Source organism: Vicia villosa, linkage group LG1, assembly GCF_029867415.1.
Source record: "Vicia villosa cultivar HV-30 ecotype Madison, WI linkage group LG1, Vvil1.0, whole genome shotgun sequence".
Lineage (NCBI taxonomy): Eukaryota > Viridiplantae > Streptophyta > Magnoliopsida > Fabales > Fabaceae > Vicia > Vicia villosa.
In genome coordinates this window covers 234,316,413-234,335,013 of record NC_081180.1, presented here as the reverse complement: position 1 = coordinate 234,335,013, position 18,601 = coordinate 234,316,413, and the positions used below count along the sequence as shown (strand labels likewise).

At 36.5% G+C, this 18,601-nt stretch overlaps 2 protein-coding genes across 2 annotated transcripts in view; one reads left to right on the top strand and one right to left on the bottom strand.

Moving 5' to 3' along the window:
- LOC131644975 (stem-specific protein TSJT1-like) overlaps positions 1–18,601 on the top strand; it is a 77,788-nt gene that overhangs the window by 25,354 nt on the left and 33,833 nt on the right. The gene's annotated exons all lie outside the window — the stretch shown is intronic.
- Positions 300–1,226, bottom strand: LOC131596680 (uncharacterized). The gene has a single exon (XM_058869410.1). It carries the CDS (start codon positions 1,224–1,226, stop codon positions 300–302), a length of 927 nt encoding a protein of 308 aa, XP_058725393.1.

The window sequence follows — 18,601 nt, the reverse complement described above, 5'->3', positions numbered from 1 at the left end:
AGATGTAACCATATAATATCAGAGCACAAGCAGCAGATCACAACACCAAGAATACAGAAAAATAAATTCTGTAGCAAAAGGGAAACAACAACCAGCTTGTTTAATCACCAGAAAAACCAGAAAACAGCTATTTAAACATCTGTTACAGAATACCAATATCCATTGTCAAAGAGACTAGAAACCAGAAAATATCCATTACTCCCCCTTTTTAGCCACAAAAGGAAGCCAAACCAAAACAAAAGTACAAAAAGAGAAACACCAAGTCAGTCAAAAGAGAAAACAGCATAAATGAAGTAGGGCTAATTGTCAGATCCACCAGTCTCTTCACCAGCATCACTACTCCCAGTCTCTTCAGCACCCTCACTATCCTCAGCCTCTTCATCATCACCACTATCAGCACCATTTTCTTCATCATTAGTTTCACCATCACTTCCACCAGCATGATCATCATCTGTAGACTGCTCAAGTCTTTGAATGAGCTTTTCAAGCTTCATCTTCCTATTGTCCAACTCTTTACAAGTCTCTTTCAGCTCAGCAATAAGAGAGGATTTGTTCACAGATTTGCTGGTTTGTGATGTCCCAGCAGATGTTATGTCATCTGACCTTTGGAGCAGCTTATAGTGGAAGGACAAAGCACTCTCCCTCTTACACACAGAGTCTTTAGCTTTCAGAATTCCAGGGTATTGCTTGAGGATTATCCCACATATCAGGGATGGACAAGCAATGGGTAGCTTGGTAGCAGAGGTACCAACATGCCTAATAGTTTGATCAAATATGTAAGTTCCATAATCAAACTTTGTCTTGGTTCCCACAGCATATATGAATCTACCTAGGCCAACAACAATGGTAGAAGTGTGATTGGTAGGCACCCAGTTAGCAGCACCAATTTTGTGCAGCAAAGCATACCTGACATTAAGAAGACTAGCAGACAATTTACTCTTTATGGGCCATTTCTTAACCTTACCACCAGTGATAACTTTGCACACCTCATTGTCAGTCACTTCAAGCTCAGGTTGAGCCTCATCATCCCTACCTAGATAGAGGTTGACAACAGTTGGGGAGAAATCTATACATTTTCTTCTAACATACACCTTATGAAAATCCTCAACTTTCCCATCAGCACAATCTTGAGACAAATTTACTATAAACTCCTTCACGAGCATTTCATAGCATTTAGAGAGATGAGTAACAGTTTTAAGCAAACCTGCAGATTTGATGAGCTTCATGGTATACTACCCACCAGTCGATTTTCGTGCATGCATCTTTCTTGGTATACTACTAACAGGATCAGTAGCCGGAACCGTGTTCAAGGGCACAACATCCATCACAACATCCTGATCACTCACCATATTTAGTGCCCTAGAATCGGATACTGTTTCAGAGCGGGAAGTCGTCTTCTTTGAAGGAGAAATCTGAGACATGCTGAGAAGGAATGAAACGATGGGGAAGGGTTTGTGAATGCAGAAAATCGGTGAGGTAGAGTGAATGCAGAAAATAGGATTTGTGGGAATAGGGACCGTTTGGAAGGAGTGAAAGTGAGGGGGAAAATACACTTTAATATTCAATGATAACAAATATTTGGAGAATAGAATACTATTGGCCCCACAAACGGTTAATTGCTATAATTCCTCACAAAGACAAATACCTAGCTTACTTCTCAAATTTTCAAATTGATTAGCATCCAAAGCTTTTGTGAAAATATCAGCCAGTTGAAGGTTAGTAGCAACATGTTCCAAGGCGATTACTTTATCTTCAACAAGATCTCTTATGAAGTGATGCCTAATATCAATGTGCTTGGTCCTACTATGCTGGATAGAATTCTTTGAAATATTAATGGCACTTAGGTTGTCACAATATAATGTCATGACATCTTGTTGAAGGATAGAAAAACACTTAGAAAGGGGGGGTTTGAATAAGTGTAGCTTTAAAAACTTGACAGATAAAAATAAATTGCACAGTTATTTTTATCCTGGTTCGTTGTTAACTAAACTACTCCAGTCCACCCCCGCAGAGATGATTTACCTCAACTGAGGATTTAATCCACTAATCGCACGGATTACAATGGTTCTCCACTTAGTCAGCAACTAAGTCTTCTAGAGTCTTCTGATCACACACTGATCACTCCAGGAACAACTGCTTAGATACCCTCTAAGACTTTTCTAGAGTATTCTGATCCACACGATCACTCTAGTTACAACCTGCTTAGATAACCTCTAAGACTTCCTAGAGTATTCTAATCCACACGATCACTCTAGTTCCTTACAACTTAATGTAATCAATTCTAAGAGTATTACAATTGCTTCTTAAAAGCTATAATCACAAACTGTGATATTTCTCTTAACGTTTAAGCTTAATCTCACTAATATATTACAACAGCAATGTAGTGAGCTTTGATGAAGATGAAGATTCTGAGCTTTGAATAGAACAGAGTTTCAGCAAGTTAATATGAGTTGTTTTGTGCATAATCGTTAACCTTGCTTCTCATCAGAACTTCATATTTATAGGCGTTGGAGAAGATGACCGTTGAGTGCATTTAATGCTTTGCGTGTTCCGTACAGCATCGCATTTAATGTTATACGCTTTTGTCAACTACCTCGAGCCTTGTTCACGCTGTGTCTACTGACGTTGCCTATAATAGCTTTTAACGTTCCTTTTGTCAGTCAGCGTAGCTTGCCACTTGTACTTCCTTCTGATCTGATGTTTGTGAATACAACGTTTGAATATCATCAGAGTCAAACAGCTTGGTGCAAAGCATCTTCTAATCTTCTGACCTTGAAGTGCTTCTGAGCGTGATACCATCAGAACTTCAGTGCTTCTGATCTCATGTTCTTCTGATGCTTCCATAGACCCATGTTCTGATTCTGCTTCGACCATCTTCTGATGTCTTGCCAGACCATGTTCTGATGTTGCATGCTGAACCCTTTGAGACAAAGCTTCTGAGCGCTGAATTATGCATACTCTTTATATATTTCCTGAAAAGGAAATTGCATTGGATTAGAGTACCATATTATCTTAAGCAAAATTCATATTATTGTTATCATCAAAACTAAGATAATTGATCAGAACAAATCTTGTTCTAACAATCTCCCCCTTTTTGATGATGACAAAAACATATATAAATGATATGAATTTGCGATCAGAAAGAGCAGACGGCAAAAGACAAATTACACAGCTATAGTATAAGCATATGAATATGTCTCCCCCTGAGATTAACAATCTCCCCCTGAGATAAATAATCTCCCCCTGAAATAAATACTCGAAGAACTTTAATAAAAGACTTCCCTGATTATTTCGGTAGAGACGATCACATAAGCTTCTGTCTTCAGAGAATTCATAGCTTCTGACTTCTGCTTCCATTGGACAGCTTCAGAACTAGAATTTCTTTAGATCCCTAGAACACTCACAGCTTCTGATTCCTGCTTCCATCTAGGACAGCTTCAGAACTTGAATTTCTTTGATCTTCAGAACATTCACAGCTTCTGATTTCTGCTTCCATTTAGGACAGCTTCAGAACTTGAATTTCTTTGATCTTCAGAACATTCACAGCTTCTGATTTCTGCTTCCCTCGGATAGCTTCAGAGCTTGAATTTCTACCAACATCACTTCATGCTAGATTTGTATCAGAACATTGTTGAATGTACCAGAGCATCATCAGAGCATCTCTACATCCTGAAATGTTACAGAACAAAAACTAAACGACAAAAGTCAGCATGAACGAGTCAGAACATAAAATGTATATGAGAACATATGATATGTATCAGAGCCATATAGGCTGAAATAATGTATCAGAGCAAATAGAATTTTGTCAGAGCAAATAGACAAATATGGATCAAATTCTATTATCTGTGCTTCTGATTCATTCTTCTTTCTTGCTTCTGATTTCTGAAGCTTGATAGCACTCAGCTTGCTTCAGTTTCCATGAGTTTATTCTTTTTACAGAATAACACTTCTTATGGTTTTGCTTCTTGTGTTTGCTTTGAAGATTCTCTTCACTTCTTTATACCTGCAAAACACTTAAACCATATAGAACTTGCAGTTCTTGTTAGAAAATGTGTGGGAGCTTTACCCAGCAACTGATAGATTAATCAAATCATTTATCATTTATCTTCTCCCCCTTTTTGTCATAACATCAAAAAGAATATTTCAAAAGATTCAGATGAATAAAACGACAAATAAGAATCACTGGAATGTAAAAACAAAGAAACTTTTCATTGATAATCAACAGATATTACAAAAGATTCCTATGTTTAACAAGATGAGAAACATTCCTAGCAAATACATAAAAAGTCATCCCAAGAGGAAATGACTACAAAAATTAAAAACAAAACCCTAGCAAGACACACTCTGTGTCAACCCATCAAGAATCCCGGTGGTCTTCTTGTCTTCCAGACTAGAACCTCCACTGTAGGAGAGATCCCAGAGACCAAAGAGGAAGAGAGGGACAGTTCACAGACAGAGAACTGCTGTTGCAAATGGGGCTTTCCCTTAACATAGAAGTTAAGAATATCATTCTTAACCTCTTCCCATAACTCAAGAAAGTCTTCTGTCTTTGGGTGAAAGTTGATAACAACATCAAAGACGAGGTCTGACTTGAGAGGTATTAGGAGAGCCATCCCGAGATATGCAGAGATCTGCCGCCTTTGAGTCATAGATCTTCAACAGGCTTAGAGCATGATTAAGAGATCCAGACAAAGGATTCAAGGTGAACGCTAGGTTTGAACTAGGATTTTTTTTTTAAAAAAAACTTTGTTTGAGCAAGAGAGAGAAAAAAACTTGATGAGGAATGCAAAGAGATAGAGAAGGAAAACAAAGACAGAGTGTAATAGAGAAAATATGAGAGGGAAGGAGAAGCGTTTGAAGAGTATTTAAAAGAAAATAAAATGAAACAAATGATGGATAGCATTTAATGTTACGTGACATGAGGAGAGATAATAAAGACAAATGAGGTGACTAGCACAGTTACCTATGGTCGGCGTCCCTTCAACTGCACGCGCGCTTATCCATGAACAGTAACGACAGGTTTACCATCCCGAGATAAAACGTTACAGCTGTTTTGCTTTAAAAGAGGTTCTGAATCAACTTAGACAATGAAACGTTAGTAATAACCGAATCATAATTTCTAAAAGATTTCAATCAGAACTTCTGATTTAAAAAAAATCCACATTCATTTCAGAAGATACTCATACGTAAGAACTTCTCATCTTCTCATTTTGGGCATAAATCCATACTGATGTTCTTCAGAATGAACTTAAACCTATCTTCAGCCAGGGGTTTTGTAAAGATATCAGCCCATTGATGGTCTGCATCAACAAAGTTTAAAGATATAACACCCTTCTGAACATAGTCCCTTATGAAATGATGTTTAATCTCAATATGTTTAGCCTTTGAATGAAGAATAGGATTCTTAGATAAACATATAGCAGAAGTATTATCACAGAATATAGGAATGTTACTCTCATATATCTGATAATCTTCTAACTGACTCTTCATCCAGAGCATCTGTGTACTGCAACCAGCAGCAGCGACATATTCTGCTTCTGTTGTTGATAGAGCAATAGTTGCTTGCTTCTTGCTATACCAGGAGATCAAATGACTTCCAAGAAATTGGCAACTTCCTGAAGTACTCTTTCTTTCAATTCTGTCTCCAGCATAGTCAGCATCGCAGAATCCTACTAAGTTGTATTCTTTAGATTTTCTGTAAACTAAGCCAACATTAGTAGTACCTTTCAGATACCTTAGAATTCTCTTAACAGCAGTTAAATGAGATTCTCTAGGATCTGATTGGAATCTAGCACACAAACAAACACTGAACAGAATGTCAGGTCTAGAAGCAGTCAAATATAGAAGAGATCCAATCATACCTCTGTATAACTTCTGATCTACCTTCTTACTTACCTCATCCTTACCTAGGATGCATGTTGGATGCATAGGAGTTTTGGCTTCTTTGCAGTCTAGAAGATTAAACTTCTTCAGAAGTTCCTTCATGTACTTGGTTTGGTGAACATACGTTCCTTCTGATGTTTGATTTATTTGTATTCCAAGGAAATACTTGAGTTCTCCCATCATGCTCATTTCAAACTCAGCCTGCATAGACTCAGCAAACTCCTTTCCAAGTGTAGCATTAGATGTTCCAAAAATAATATCATCTACATATATTTGACAAATTAAAATATCCCTTTTAAAGGTTTTACAAAAGAGAGTAGTGTCCACTTTTCCTCTAGTGAAACCATTATCCAGAAGGAAAGAACTTAAGCGTTCATACCAAGCTCTGGGAGCTTGTTTCAATCCATACAACGATTTCTTTAGTTTAAAAACATGATTAGGAGACATAGAGTCTTCAAAACCAGGAGGTTGATGGACATAAACTTCTTCATCTATATAACCATTTAAGAAGGCACTCTTAACATCCATCTGATAGAGAGTGATGTTATGTTGAGTGGCAAATGAAATTAATATACGAATAGATTCTAACCTGGCCACTGGCGCAAAGGTTTCTGTATAGTCAATCCCTTCTTGCTGACTATAACCCTGAGCCACCAGTCTGGCTTTGTTCCTTACCACTTCACCTTTCTCACTGAGCTTGTTTCTGAAGACCCATTTTGTACCGATTATATTGAATCCATCTGGTCTAGGAACAAGATCCCAAACATCATTCCTTGTAAACTGATTCAGTTCTTCTTGCATAGCAATCATCCAATCTGGATCTTCTAGAGCATGATCAACAGAAGTTGGCTCGATCAAAGATACAAGACCTAATTGACAGTCTGCATTGTTCTTAAGGAATGCTCTTGTTCTGATTGGATCATCCTTCTTTCCAAGAATGACATCTTCTGAATGACCAGAGATGAGTCTGGATGATCTTCTGACAGATGGTTCTTCAGAAATGCTTAGATTCTCCAGAGAAGCTGATACTTGATCTTCAGATTCTTTGCTTCTGAGAAGCTCTGCTTCTGATGCGTTGCTTCTTGGCTCAACAACTTCTGATATATCAATATCACAATCTGCAAAATTATCAAACTGCTTTGGTTTTTCAGAACCAAGCTTATCATCAAACCTGATATTGATTGATTCTTCCACAATCAATGTTTCAGTATTGTATACTCTGTAGCCTTTTGAGCGTTCAGAATATCCAAGAAGGAAACATTTTTGTGCTTTGGAATCAAACTTACCAAGATGATCTTTAGTGTTCAGAATAAAGCATACACATCCAAAAGGATGGAAATATGAAATGTTGGGCTTTTTATTCTTCCACAATTCATAAGGAGTCTTATTTAGAATAGGTCTGATAGAGATTCTATTCTGGATATAGCATGCAGTGTTTATTGCTTCTGCCCAGAAATGCTTAGCCATATTGGTTTCATTGATCATGGTTCTGGCCATTTCTTGCAGAGTCCTATTCTTTCGTTCTACAACTCCATTTTGCTGTGGAGTTCTAGGACAAGAGAAATCATGGGCAATACCATTTTCTTTGAAGAATTATTCAAAGGATCTGTTCTCAAATTCACCACCATGATCACTTCTGACCTTTATGATTTTACACTCTTTTTCAGATTGAATCTGAATGCAGAAATCAAAGAACACTGAATGAGACTCATCCTTGTGTTTCAAGAATTTTACCCACGTCCAGCGGCTATAATCATCTACGATGACTAATCCATATTTCTTCCCTCTGACAGATGCTGTTTTGACTGGGCCAAACAGATCAATGTGCAAGAGTTCTAATGGCCTTGAGGTAGAAACAACATTCTTGGACTTGAATGCAGGTTTGGAGAACTTGCCCTTCTGACATGCTTCACAAAGAGCATCTGATTTGAATTTCAGATTAGGGAGTCCTCTGACAAGATCCAGTTTGTTAATCTGAGAAATCTTTCTCAAACTAGCATGACCTAATCTTCTGTGCCAGACCCACTGCTCTTCAGAAACAGACATAAGACAAGTCACCTTCTGACTCATAAGATCTTGCAGATCTGTCTTATAAATGTTGTTCTTCCTCTTTCCTGTAAATAGGATTGAGCCATCCTTCTGATTTACAGCCTTGCAAGACTTTTGATTAAAGATTATATCATAACCATTGTCACTCAATTGACTGATAGATAAGAGGTTATGTGTTAATCCTTCTACAAGAAGTACATTAGAAATGGAAGGAGAGTTACCAGACTTTATAGTTCCAGAGCCAATTATCTTGCCCTTCTGATCTCCTCCAAACTTGACTTCTCCTCCAGACTTAAGCACCAGGTCTTGGAACATAGACCTTCTTCCTGTCATGTGTCGTGAGCATCCAGAGTCCAGGTACCACGACATGTTGTGCTTTGTCCTTTTCGCAGCCAAGGATATCTGCAATAGGAATAATCTTATCCTTAGGTACCCACATTTTCTTGGGTCCTTTCTTGTTAGATTTTCTCAAGTTCTGATTGAACTTGGGTTTAACATTGTAAGCAATAGGAGGAACAGCATGATAATTTTTAATGTGAGTTTCATGATATTTCCTAGGTTGTGTCACATGCTTTTTGGTGTGTGTTATGTGAAAACTTTGAGCATGTGAAGTGTGCCTAATATCATGGGAGTGGCCATACTTGAACTGATCATACAATGGCTTGTATGTGAATTTCATTTCATCAACAGGTTCAAGTTTGTATGGGGTTTTACCCTCAAAACCAATGCCAACTCTTTTGTTTCCAGACACAGCATATATCATAGAAGCTAGCTGACTTCTGCCAATACTTCTAGATAAGAACTTTCTGAAACTTAAATCATATTCTTTCAGAATATGGTTTAGACTAGGAGTGGATTTTTCTGAATCAGAAGAAGATCCAACATTATTGGATAATTTTAAAAGTTTTTCTTTTAATTCAGAATTCTCCAACTCAAGCTTCTTTGTTTCAAATTCAAATAGCTTTTTCAGCTTTTTGTATTTGAGACTAATCTGAGACTTGAATTCCAGAAGTTCTGTTAGACCGGAAACTAACTCATCTCTAGTAAGTTCAGAAAATACCTCTTCAGAATCTGATTCTGACGTAGATTCTGATCCGTCATCTTCTGTCGCCATCAGCGCACAGTTAGCCTGCTCATCTTCAGAGTCTGAATCATCTTCTGACTCATCCCAGGTTGCCATAAGACCTTTCTTCTTATGAAACTTCTTCTTGGGATTTTCCTTCTGAAGTTTTGGACATTCATTCTTGAAGTGTCCAGGCTCATTGCATTCATAGCACATGACCTTCTTCTTGTCAAATCTTCTGTCATCAGAAGATTCTCCACGTTCAAATTTCTTTGAACTTCTGACGCCTCTGAACTTCCTTTGCTTGTTCTTCCAGAGTTGATTTAGCCTTCTGGAGATCAAGGACAGTTCATCTTCTTCTTCAGATTCTGATTCTTCAGGATCTTCTTCTCTAGCCTGAAAAGCGTTAGTGCATTTCTTGATATTGGATTTTAATGCAATAGACTTACCTTTCTTTTGAGGCTCATTTGCGTCCAGCTCTATTTCATGGCTTCTCAAGGCACTGATAAGCTCTTCCAGAGAGACTTCATTCAGATTCTTTGCAATCTTGAATGCAGTCACCATAGGACCCCATCTTCTGGGTAAGCTTCTAATGATCTTCTTTACGTGATCAGCCTTGGTGTATCCCTTGTCAAGAACTCTCAATCCAGCAGTAAGAGTTTGAAATCTTGAAAACATCTTTTCAATGTCTTCATCATCCTCCATCTTGAAGGCTTCATACTTCTGGATTAAAGCGAGAGCTTTAGTCTCCTTGACTTGAGCATTTCCTTCATGAGTCATTTTCAAGGACTCATATATGTCATAGGCCGTTTCCCTGTTAGATATCTTCTCATACTCAGCATGAGAGATAGCATTCAGCAAAACAGTTCTGCATTTATGATGATTCCTGAAAAGCTTCTTCTGATCATCATTCATTTCTTGCCTTGTCAGCTTTACGCCACTGGCATTTACTGGATGTTTGTAACCATCCATCAGAAGATCCCATAGATCACCATCTAGACCAAGAAAGTAACTTTCCAGTTTATCTTTCCAGTATTCAAAGTTTTCACCATCAAATACCGGCGGTCTAGTATAACCATTGTTACCGTTGTGTTGCTCAGCAGAGCCAGATGTAGATGCAGGTGTAGACTTTGCAGTTTCATCAGCCATCTTTTACTGAAGCGTTTTTCTCTTCCTGAATCTTTTCTAAACACGGTTAAGTGCTTGCACCTTAGAACCGGCGCTCTGATGCCAATTGAAGGATAGAAAAACACTTAGAAAGGGGGGTTTGAATAAGTGTAGCTTTAAAAACTTGACAGATAAAAATAAATTGCACAGTTATTTTTATCCTGGTTCGTTGTTAACTAAACTACTCCAGTCCACCCCCGCAGAGATGATTTACCTCAACTGAGGATTTAATCCACTAATCGCACGGATTACAATGGTTCTCCACTTAGTCAGCAACTAAGTCTTCCAGAGTCTTCTGATCACACACTGATCACTCCAGGAACAACTGCTTAGATACCCTCTAAGACTTTTCTAGAGTATTCTGATCCACACGATCACTCTAGTTACAACCTGCTTAGATAACCTCTAAGACTTCCTAGAGTATTCTGATCCACACGATCACTCTAGTTCCTTACAACTTAATGTAATCAATTCTAAGAGTATTACAATTGCTTCTTAAAAGCTATAATCACAAACTGTGATATTTCTCTTAACGTTTAAGCTTAATCTCACTAATATATTACAACAGCAATGTAGTGAGCTTTGATGAAGATGAAGATTCTGAGCTTTGAATAGAACAGAGTTTCAGCAAGTTAATATGAGTTGTTTTGTGCAGAATCGTTAACCTTGCTTCTCATCAGAACTTCATATTTATAGGCGTTGGAGAAGATGACCGTTGAGTGCATTTAATGCTTTGCGTGTTCCGTACAGCATCGCATTTAATGTTATACGCTTTTGTCAACTACCTCGAGCCTTGTTCACGCTGTGTCTACTGACGTTGCCTATAATAGCTTTTAACGTTCCTTTTGTCAGTCAGCGTAGCTTGCCACTTGTACTTCCTTCTGATCTGATGTTTGTGAATACAACGTTTGAATATCATCAGAGTCAAACAGCTTGGTGCAAAGCATCTTCTGATCTTCTGACCTTGAAGTGCTTCTGAGCGTGATACCATCAGAACTTCAGTGCTTCTGATCTCATGTTCTTCTGATGCTTCCATAGACCCATGTTCTGATTCTGCTTCGACCATCTTCTGATGTCTTGCCAGACCATGTTCTGATGTTGCATGCTGAACCCTTTGAGACAAAGCTTCTGAGCGCTGAATTATGCATACTCTTTATATATTTCCTGAAAAGGAAATTGCATTGGATTAGAGTACCATATTATCTTAAGCAAAATTCATATTATTGTTATCATCAAAACTAAGATAATTGATCAGAACAAATCTTGTTCTAACACTTGTGTGACATTATATTCTGTTAACATTTGTTTCATCCAAACAAGCTGAGAACAACTACTTCCTGCTGCAATGTATTCTGCCTCTGCAGTGGATAGGGATACACAATTTTGTTTCTTGCTGAACCATGAGATAAGGTTATTCCCCAAGAGGAAACATCCTCCTGACGTACTTTTTCTGTCATCAGCACTTCCAGCCCAATCTGCATCACAATATCCAGTGAGAATTGGTTCACACCCATGAGAGTAGAGCATACCATACTCACAAGTACCATTCACATATTTCAGAATCCTCTTGACTTGATTTATGTGACTGATCTTGGGTTCTGCTTGATATCTAGCACACACCCCAACAGCAAAAGCAATATCAGGCCTACTAACTGTGAGATACAACAGACTTCCTATCATGCTTCTATACAAACTTTGATCAACATTAGTGCCCTTTTTATCTTTGGACAATTTTAAATGAGTAGGTGCAGGTGTTCTTTTGTGACTAGCATTTTCCATCCCAAATTTTTTGACAATGTTTTTGGCATACTTGCTCTGAGAGAGTAAATATCAAGTGAACTTGAATATTAGTAAAAAATCTGGTGGCTTAGGAGGAATAGTCTGCACATATGGTAAACCTGCAATAACAAAAGTATGAAGAATAGAAAATCCACATTTAGCTAGTGAGTTTGATAAAATAGGTGGAAGAGATGCACAAATGGTGAAAGATAACTCCATGTTGTTTGGCTTAATTAGAGTTTCCACCATAAAAAGTTCTGCTACGGACAATGGTTGCTTATGGCAAATATCCACATTTTTTGTGTCAAATTCAAGAGTTGTTGAATTTGCTAGAATTTCTGCACAAGTGGTTGTCGGCATCAAACTATCTTCACCTGAAATGGCTGCACTAATCTCAAGACAAACATTACAAACACCACATTCACAAGCAAAAATTTCAAGAGATTTATCTACTTCAAGAGAAGTATATAATTCATCCAAATCAGATTTCAAGAAATTTTGTGGCATAATCTCTTTCATGCATTCACTTGAATTTTTGTTTCTTACTATGAGTTCATCATATGAAACAAACACGGTTTTAATGGGCTCACCTGGAAATTCATCAAGGCTGGTATCACATCGTGTTAACTATAATGATGCAACAGGTTGTACATCATCATGAAACATCACGTTCTCTTGAATTTGATGGACACTTGAGATTATTTGTTCAGCTTGGACTTTTTTAACTGGAAACATAGATTGCATATATTGTTGAAACTGCAAATTATTTTCAGTCATTCGCTTATTATTTTCAGCCATTTGCTTGATAATTTCTTCCAAATATGATTGTGTGTCAGCTTTCAATGATGCATTTTGTTGAAATTGTTGATATGGCCAAATAGGCTGCTCTTCAATATATGAGTATTGTCCTTGAAGATCACCTACCATTTGGGCCTCACCATAAAAATTAGTATCTAACAACATAGGACATGCATCATTACCATGAAAATTTGAAGAACAAATATTGCAAATCGCAAGTGGAATATGATTTTGATAGCACGATTGATGTTCTCTTGCTTCCATCAAATTAATAAGATAAGCCAACTGATCCAATGAGTCTCCCATTTTTTTTGACACGAAAGAACAAATATGATTAAAATAAATTCAAAAAATACAAAAGCACGAAATTTAATCTAATGAAGACAAATAAAAATTTTGAGAATTTTTTTGGAATTTTTTGACACTATGAAAACAGTAAAAAATTCATAAAAAATAGAAAAACAAAGAATTAGCGATTTTGAGGGTCAAAATCTTTTAGAATTCTATTCTAAAAGAGTATTGTTCGTCGATTTTTTTCTGACTTTGTGGAAAAAATTCGGAACGATTCGAAACAGTAGCTTTCAATCTTACCTGATAGGCTGGAAAACTTATCACTGTACACCAACCGGAATTGCAACCCTGAAAATCAACAAACACAAAAAAAAAACAAGCAAAAACACAAAACCTATGACTCTAATATCAGTTAATAACAACAAGAATCCCCGGCAACGACGCCAATTTGATCCGCTGTCGCGCGCGGATCAAAACGAGTAGTTTTGCAAAACGGTAGTTTAGCGGTAACGACAACTCGGATATCGTTCTCACAAGGATTCTTGTTTTGTTATTAACTAATAGAAATTGAATTGGGGGTTTATGGTTTTAGAATCAATTTATAAAACAGAGTAAAATAAGTGATTATCAAAATAAGCTAAACGGCTAATCCTACTGATTCGGGTTCCGACTTATCATCGGTTATAATAACACCAATCCCTAAACGGCTTCGATCCTATTCGATTATGAGATTAATCAGACAAGCGCTTATCAAAATCATACGAGTTATGTTCCTGTTTACCGAATTAAGCAAACGGTTAAGAATATGACGAGTTAACGAATTAAGCAAACGGTAACACGCAATTAAATTTAGGAACATGCATACAATCGAATTTAATCAATTCTATCCTATGAACAACAATCGAATTAAGCAAACAATTGTAATCAAATTAAGCAAATGATTTCATAGAAAAGAATTGAATAGAAATCGAATTTAAATTAGTATTAGAATAACCTCAAAGCAATGGAACCCATAAGCAGCAGGATTTGCCTTCAGGAATTAGTTCTTCATTCTAATCATGAAACCAAAAGTAAAATTTGTGGGAAAAAAAAGGTCTAAAATATTCTAACGGCTGTCAACCCTTATAAAACAAAATAAGGTTTTCTTCTCTACTAACTCAAACTGGGTCAAAAACAATACCCAAGCCCATAAAATAATGACCCAAAAACAAATTATTCTAATGACTGACACTTCAACGAAATTCTGGGAATTATACATTCCGAATTTGCCTTTGACTCCAACATGAAAGATGTAGCTCTTTCTCTTAGCTTTCCGGCGATTATTAGAACGCGTTAATCCGATTCCCAGAGCTCCAGTTATGATCATTTTAGTGCAGACTGCTAATGCTGAAAATAGAGTGCGAAAATCAAATAAGTGCAAAAATAAACTGATTTATAAAAACACATTAAAATAGAAAAATAACCAAGGTAAAGTAAAGAAATGCCTAAGTAAAAATATAGGAGAATGTGCATAAATATGCACTGATCAAATTCCCCCACACTTGAACTTTTGCACTCCGAGCAAAATAAAATCAAAACAAAGAAAGCACAAACACATCAACAGTTACTCATTCCAGGCTAAAAGTCTTCTTCGGTTAAGTTTGCATCAATAGGTACTAATCTTGCACACTAAGGATATCGTAGGAACACTAATCCATAATTTTGCAGAAATAAGCCTCCTAAATATACAAACCAATTCAAATCATATTATTATACCATAGCCTAACTTACTCATCCTTTTTGCTCTTTTTTCATTCTGGCGCAATCACATTAAGTCCGTTATCTCCACACACTTATAGCAGGACGACCGGTTAGTGACTCTGATCCTCTTTTGCACGGGGTTCCGGTACTTACGTGGCATAACCCTTTGCTTACTCAGATGTAGTTGCGGGGGATCGGACCGTAATCCTCCCTACCAAGTTCAGCACCAGAAACCGCTGAACCAACTAAAAAAGAGTTTTGAAAAACTTTTTCTTTTGAAGGTTACACAACCGTTGAGTTAAGTGACCGGGTGAGGGTCACCAAACTTAGAAGGTGCATTCCCTTTTTCTTTTTCTTTTTTTCTGGAACACTCACTTATATTCATCGGCTTCCCTGCGTAAAGTGTGTGAGAGATGGTGCCGACTGCTAAAATAAACTACTCAAGAGCTGTCAGAGAATGAGAATTTAAGGCTAAAACATAATAAAAAATTCAAATCAATTTCCATATGCAGGAGACTTACGGTGTTAAAATGATACCGATCTTGTGAATTTTTCCCAAGTCTCCGCAAACTCGACTCAAATCAGTCTATAGCCCAAAACTTTCAAAAAGATGTTTTTTTTTTTAAGAACGAAAACAAAGGAAAAAAAACAAAAACAAAGAAAATAAAGAAAATAAATTATTCCCTCCCCCACACTTAAAACATGCATTGTCCTCAATGAAAGAACATAAATATAAAATAAGAGTGAGAGAAAGGAAAGAACACACCCGAGGGGTTAAGGTGAGATGTAGCTTTCATGTCTGGTGGTTTTGGTGGAGGCCTTTCTGCACTACAAACACATGAAATAGGAAAAAGTAAATATCAAGTGAACTTGAATATTAGTAAAAAATCTGGTGGCTTAGGAGGAATAGTCTGCACATATGGTAAACCTGCAATAACAAAAGTATGAAGAATAGAAAATCCACATTTAGCTAGTGAGTTTGATAAAATAGGTGGAAGAGATGCACAAATGGTGAAAGATAACTCCATGTTGTTTGGCTTAATTAGAGTTTCCACCATAAAAAGTTCTGCTACGGACAATGGTTGCTTATGGCAAATATCCACATTTTTTGTGTCAAATTCAAGAGTTGTTGAATTTGCTAGAATTTCTACACAAGTGGTTGTCGGCATCAAACTATCTTCACCTGAAATGGCTGCACTAATCTCAAGACAAACATTACAAACACCACATTCACAAGCAAAAATTTCAAGAGATTTATCTACTTCAAGAGAAGTATATAATTCATCCAAATCAGATTTCAAGAAATTTTGTGGCATAATCTCTTTCATGCATTCACTTGAATTTTTGTTTCTTACTATGAGTTCATCATATGAAACAAACACGGTTTTAATGGGCTCACCTGGAAATTCATCAAGGCTGGTATCACATCGTGTTAACTCTAATGATGCAACAGGTTGTACATCATCATGAAACATCACGTTCTCTTGAATTTGATGGACACTTGAGATTATTTGTTCAGCTTGGACTTTTTTAACTGGAAACATAGATTGCATATATTGTTGAAACTGCAAATTATTTTCAGTCATTCGCTTATTATTTTCAGCCATTTGCTTGATAATTTCTTCCAAATATGATTGTGTGTCAGCTTTCAATGATGCATTTTGTTGAAATTGTTGATATGGCCAAATAGGCTGCTCTTCAATATATGAGTATTGTCCTTGAAGATCACCTACCATTTGGGCCTCACCATAAAAATTAGTATCTAACAACATAGGACATGCATCATTACCATGAAAATTTGAAGAACAAATATTGCAAATCGCAAGTGGAATATGATTTTGATAGCACGATTGATGTTCTCTTGCTTCCATCAAATTAATAAGATAAGCCAACTGATCCAATGAGTCTCCCATTTTTTTTGACACGAAAGAACAAATATGATTAAAATAAATTCAAAAAATACAAAAGCACGAAATTTAATCTAATGAAGACAAATAAAAATTTTGAGAATTTTTTTGGAATTTTTTGACACTATGAAAACAGTAAAAAATTCATAAAAAATAGAAAAACAAAGAATTAGCGATTTTGAGGGTCAAAATCTTTTAGAATTCTATTCTAAAAGAGTATTGTTCGTCGATTTTTTTCTGACTTTGTGGAAAAAATTCGGAACGATTCGAAACAGTAGCTTTCAATCTTACCTGATAGGCTGGAAAACTTATCACTGTACACCAACCGGAATTGCAACCCTGAAAATCAACAAACACAAAAAAAAAACAAGCAAAAACACAAAACCTATGACTCTAATATCAGTTAATAACAACAAGAATCCCCGGCAACGACGCCAATTTGATCCGCTGTCGCGCGCGGATCAAAACGAGTAGTTTTGCAAAACGGTAGTTTAGCGGTAACGACAACTCGGATATCGTTCTCACAAGGATTCTTGTTTTGTTATTAACTAATAGAAATTGAATTGGGGGTTTATGGTTTTAGAATCAATTTATAAAACAGAGTAAAATAAGTGATTATCAAAATAAGCTAAACGGCTAATCCTACTGATTCGGGTTCCGACTTATCATCGGTTATAATAACACCAATCCCTAAACAGCTTCGATCCTATTCGATTATGAGATTAATCAGACAAGCGCTTATCAAAATCATACGAGTTATGTTCCTGTTTACCGAATTAAGCAAACGGTTAAGAATATGACGAGTTAACGAATTAAGCAAACGGTAACACGCAATTAAATTTAGGAACATGCATACAATCGAATTTAATCAATTCTATCCTATGAACAACAATCGAATTAAGCAAACAATTGTAATCAAATTAAGCAAATGATTTCATAGAAAAGAATTGAATAGAAATCGAATTTAAATTAGTATTAGAATAACCTCAAAGCAATGGAACCCATAAGCAGCAGGATTTGCCTTCAGGAATTAGTTCTTCATTCTAATCATGAAACCAAAAGTAAAATTTGTGGGAAAAAAAAGGTCTAAAATATTCTAACGGCTGTCAACCCTTATAAAACAAAATAAGGTTTTTTCTCTACTAACTCAAACTGGGTCAAAAACATAACCCAAGCCCATAAAATAATGACCCAAAAACAAATTATTCTAATGACTGACACTTCAACGAAATTCTGGGAATTATACATTCCGAATTTGCCTTTGACTCCAACATGAAAGATGTAGCTCTTTCTCTTAGCTTTCCGGCGATTATTAGAACGCGTTAATCCGATTCCCAGAGCTCCAGTTATGATCATTTTAGTGCAGACTGCTAATGCTGAAAATAGAGTGCGAAAATCAAATAAGTGCAAAAATAAACTGATTTATAAAAACACATTAAAATAGAAAAATAACCAAGGTAAAGTAAAGAAATGCCTAAGTAAAAATATAGGAGAATGTGCATAAATATGCACTGATCAGCAGCCCAAGAAAGTAAGTTAATTCTCCAACTAGACTCATTTCAAATTCTGATTGCATCTGATCAACAAAATGTCTAATCATCTTGTCTGACATCCCACCAAACACAATATTATCCACATAGATTTGAGCAATCAGGATCTTTCCTCCTTCATCTTTAACAAAAAGAGTTTTATCTATCCCTCCTTTCCTGTAACCATTACTAGTAAGAAACTCAGTTAGTCTCTCATACCAAGCTCTAGGAGCTTGTTTCAGGCCATAAAGAGCTTTTCTTAGTTTGTACACATGATCAGGATGGTTTGGATCAGCAAAGCCTTTAGGTTGTTCCACATAAACTTCCTCACTCAAGTATCCATTTAAGAAAGCACTCTTCACATCCATCTGGTATAGTTTGAATTTTAGAATACA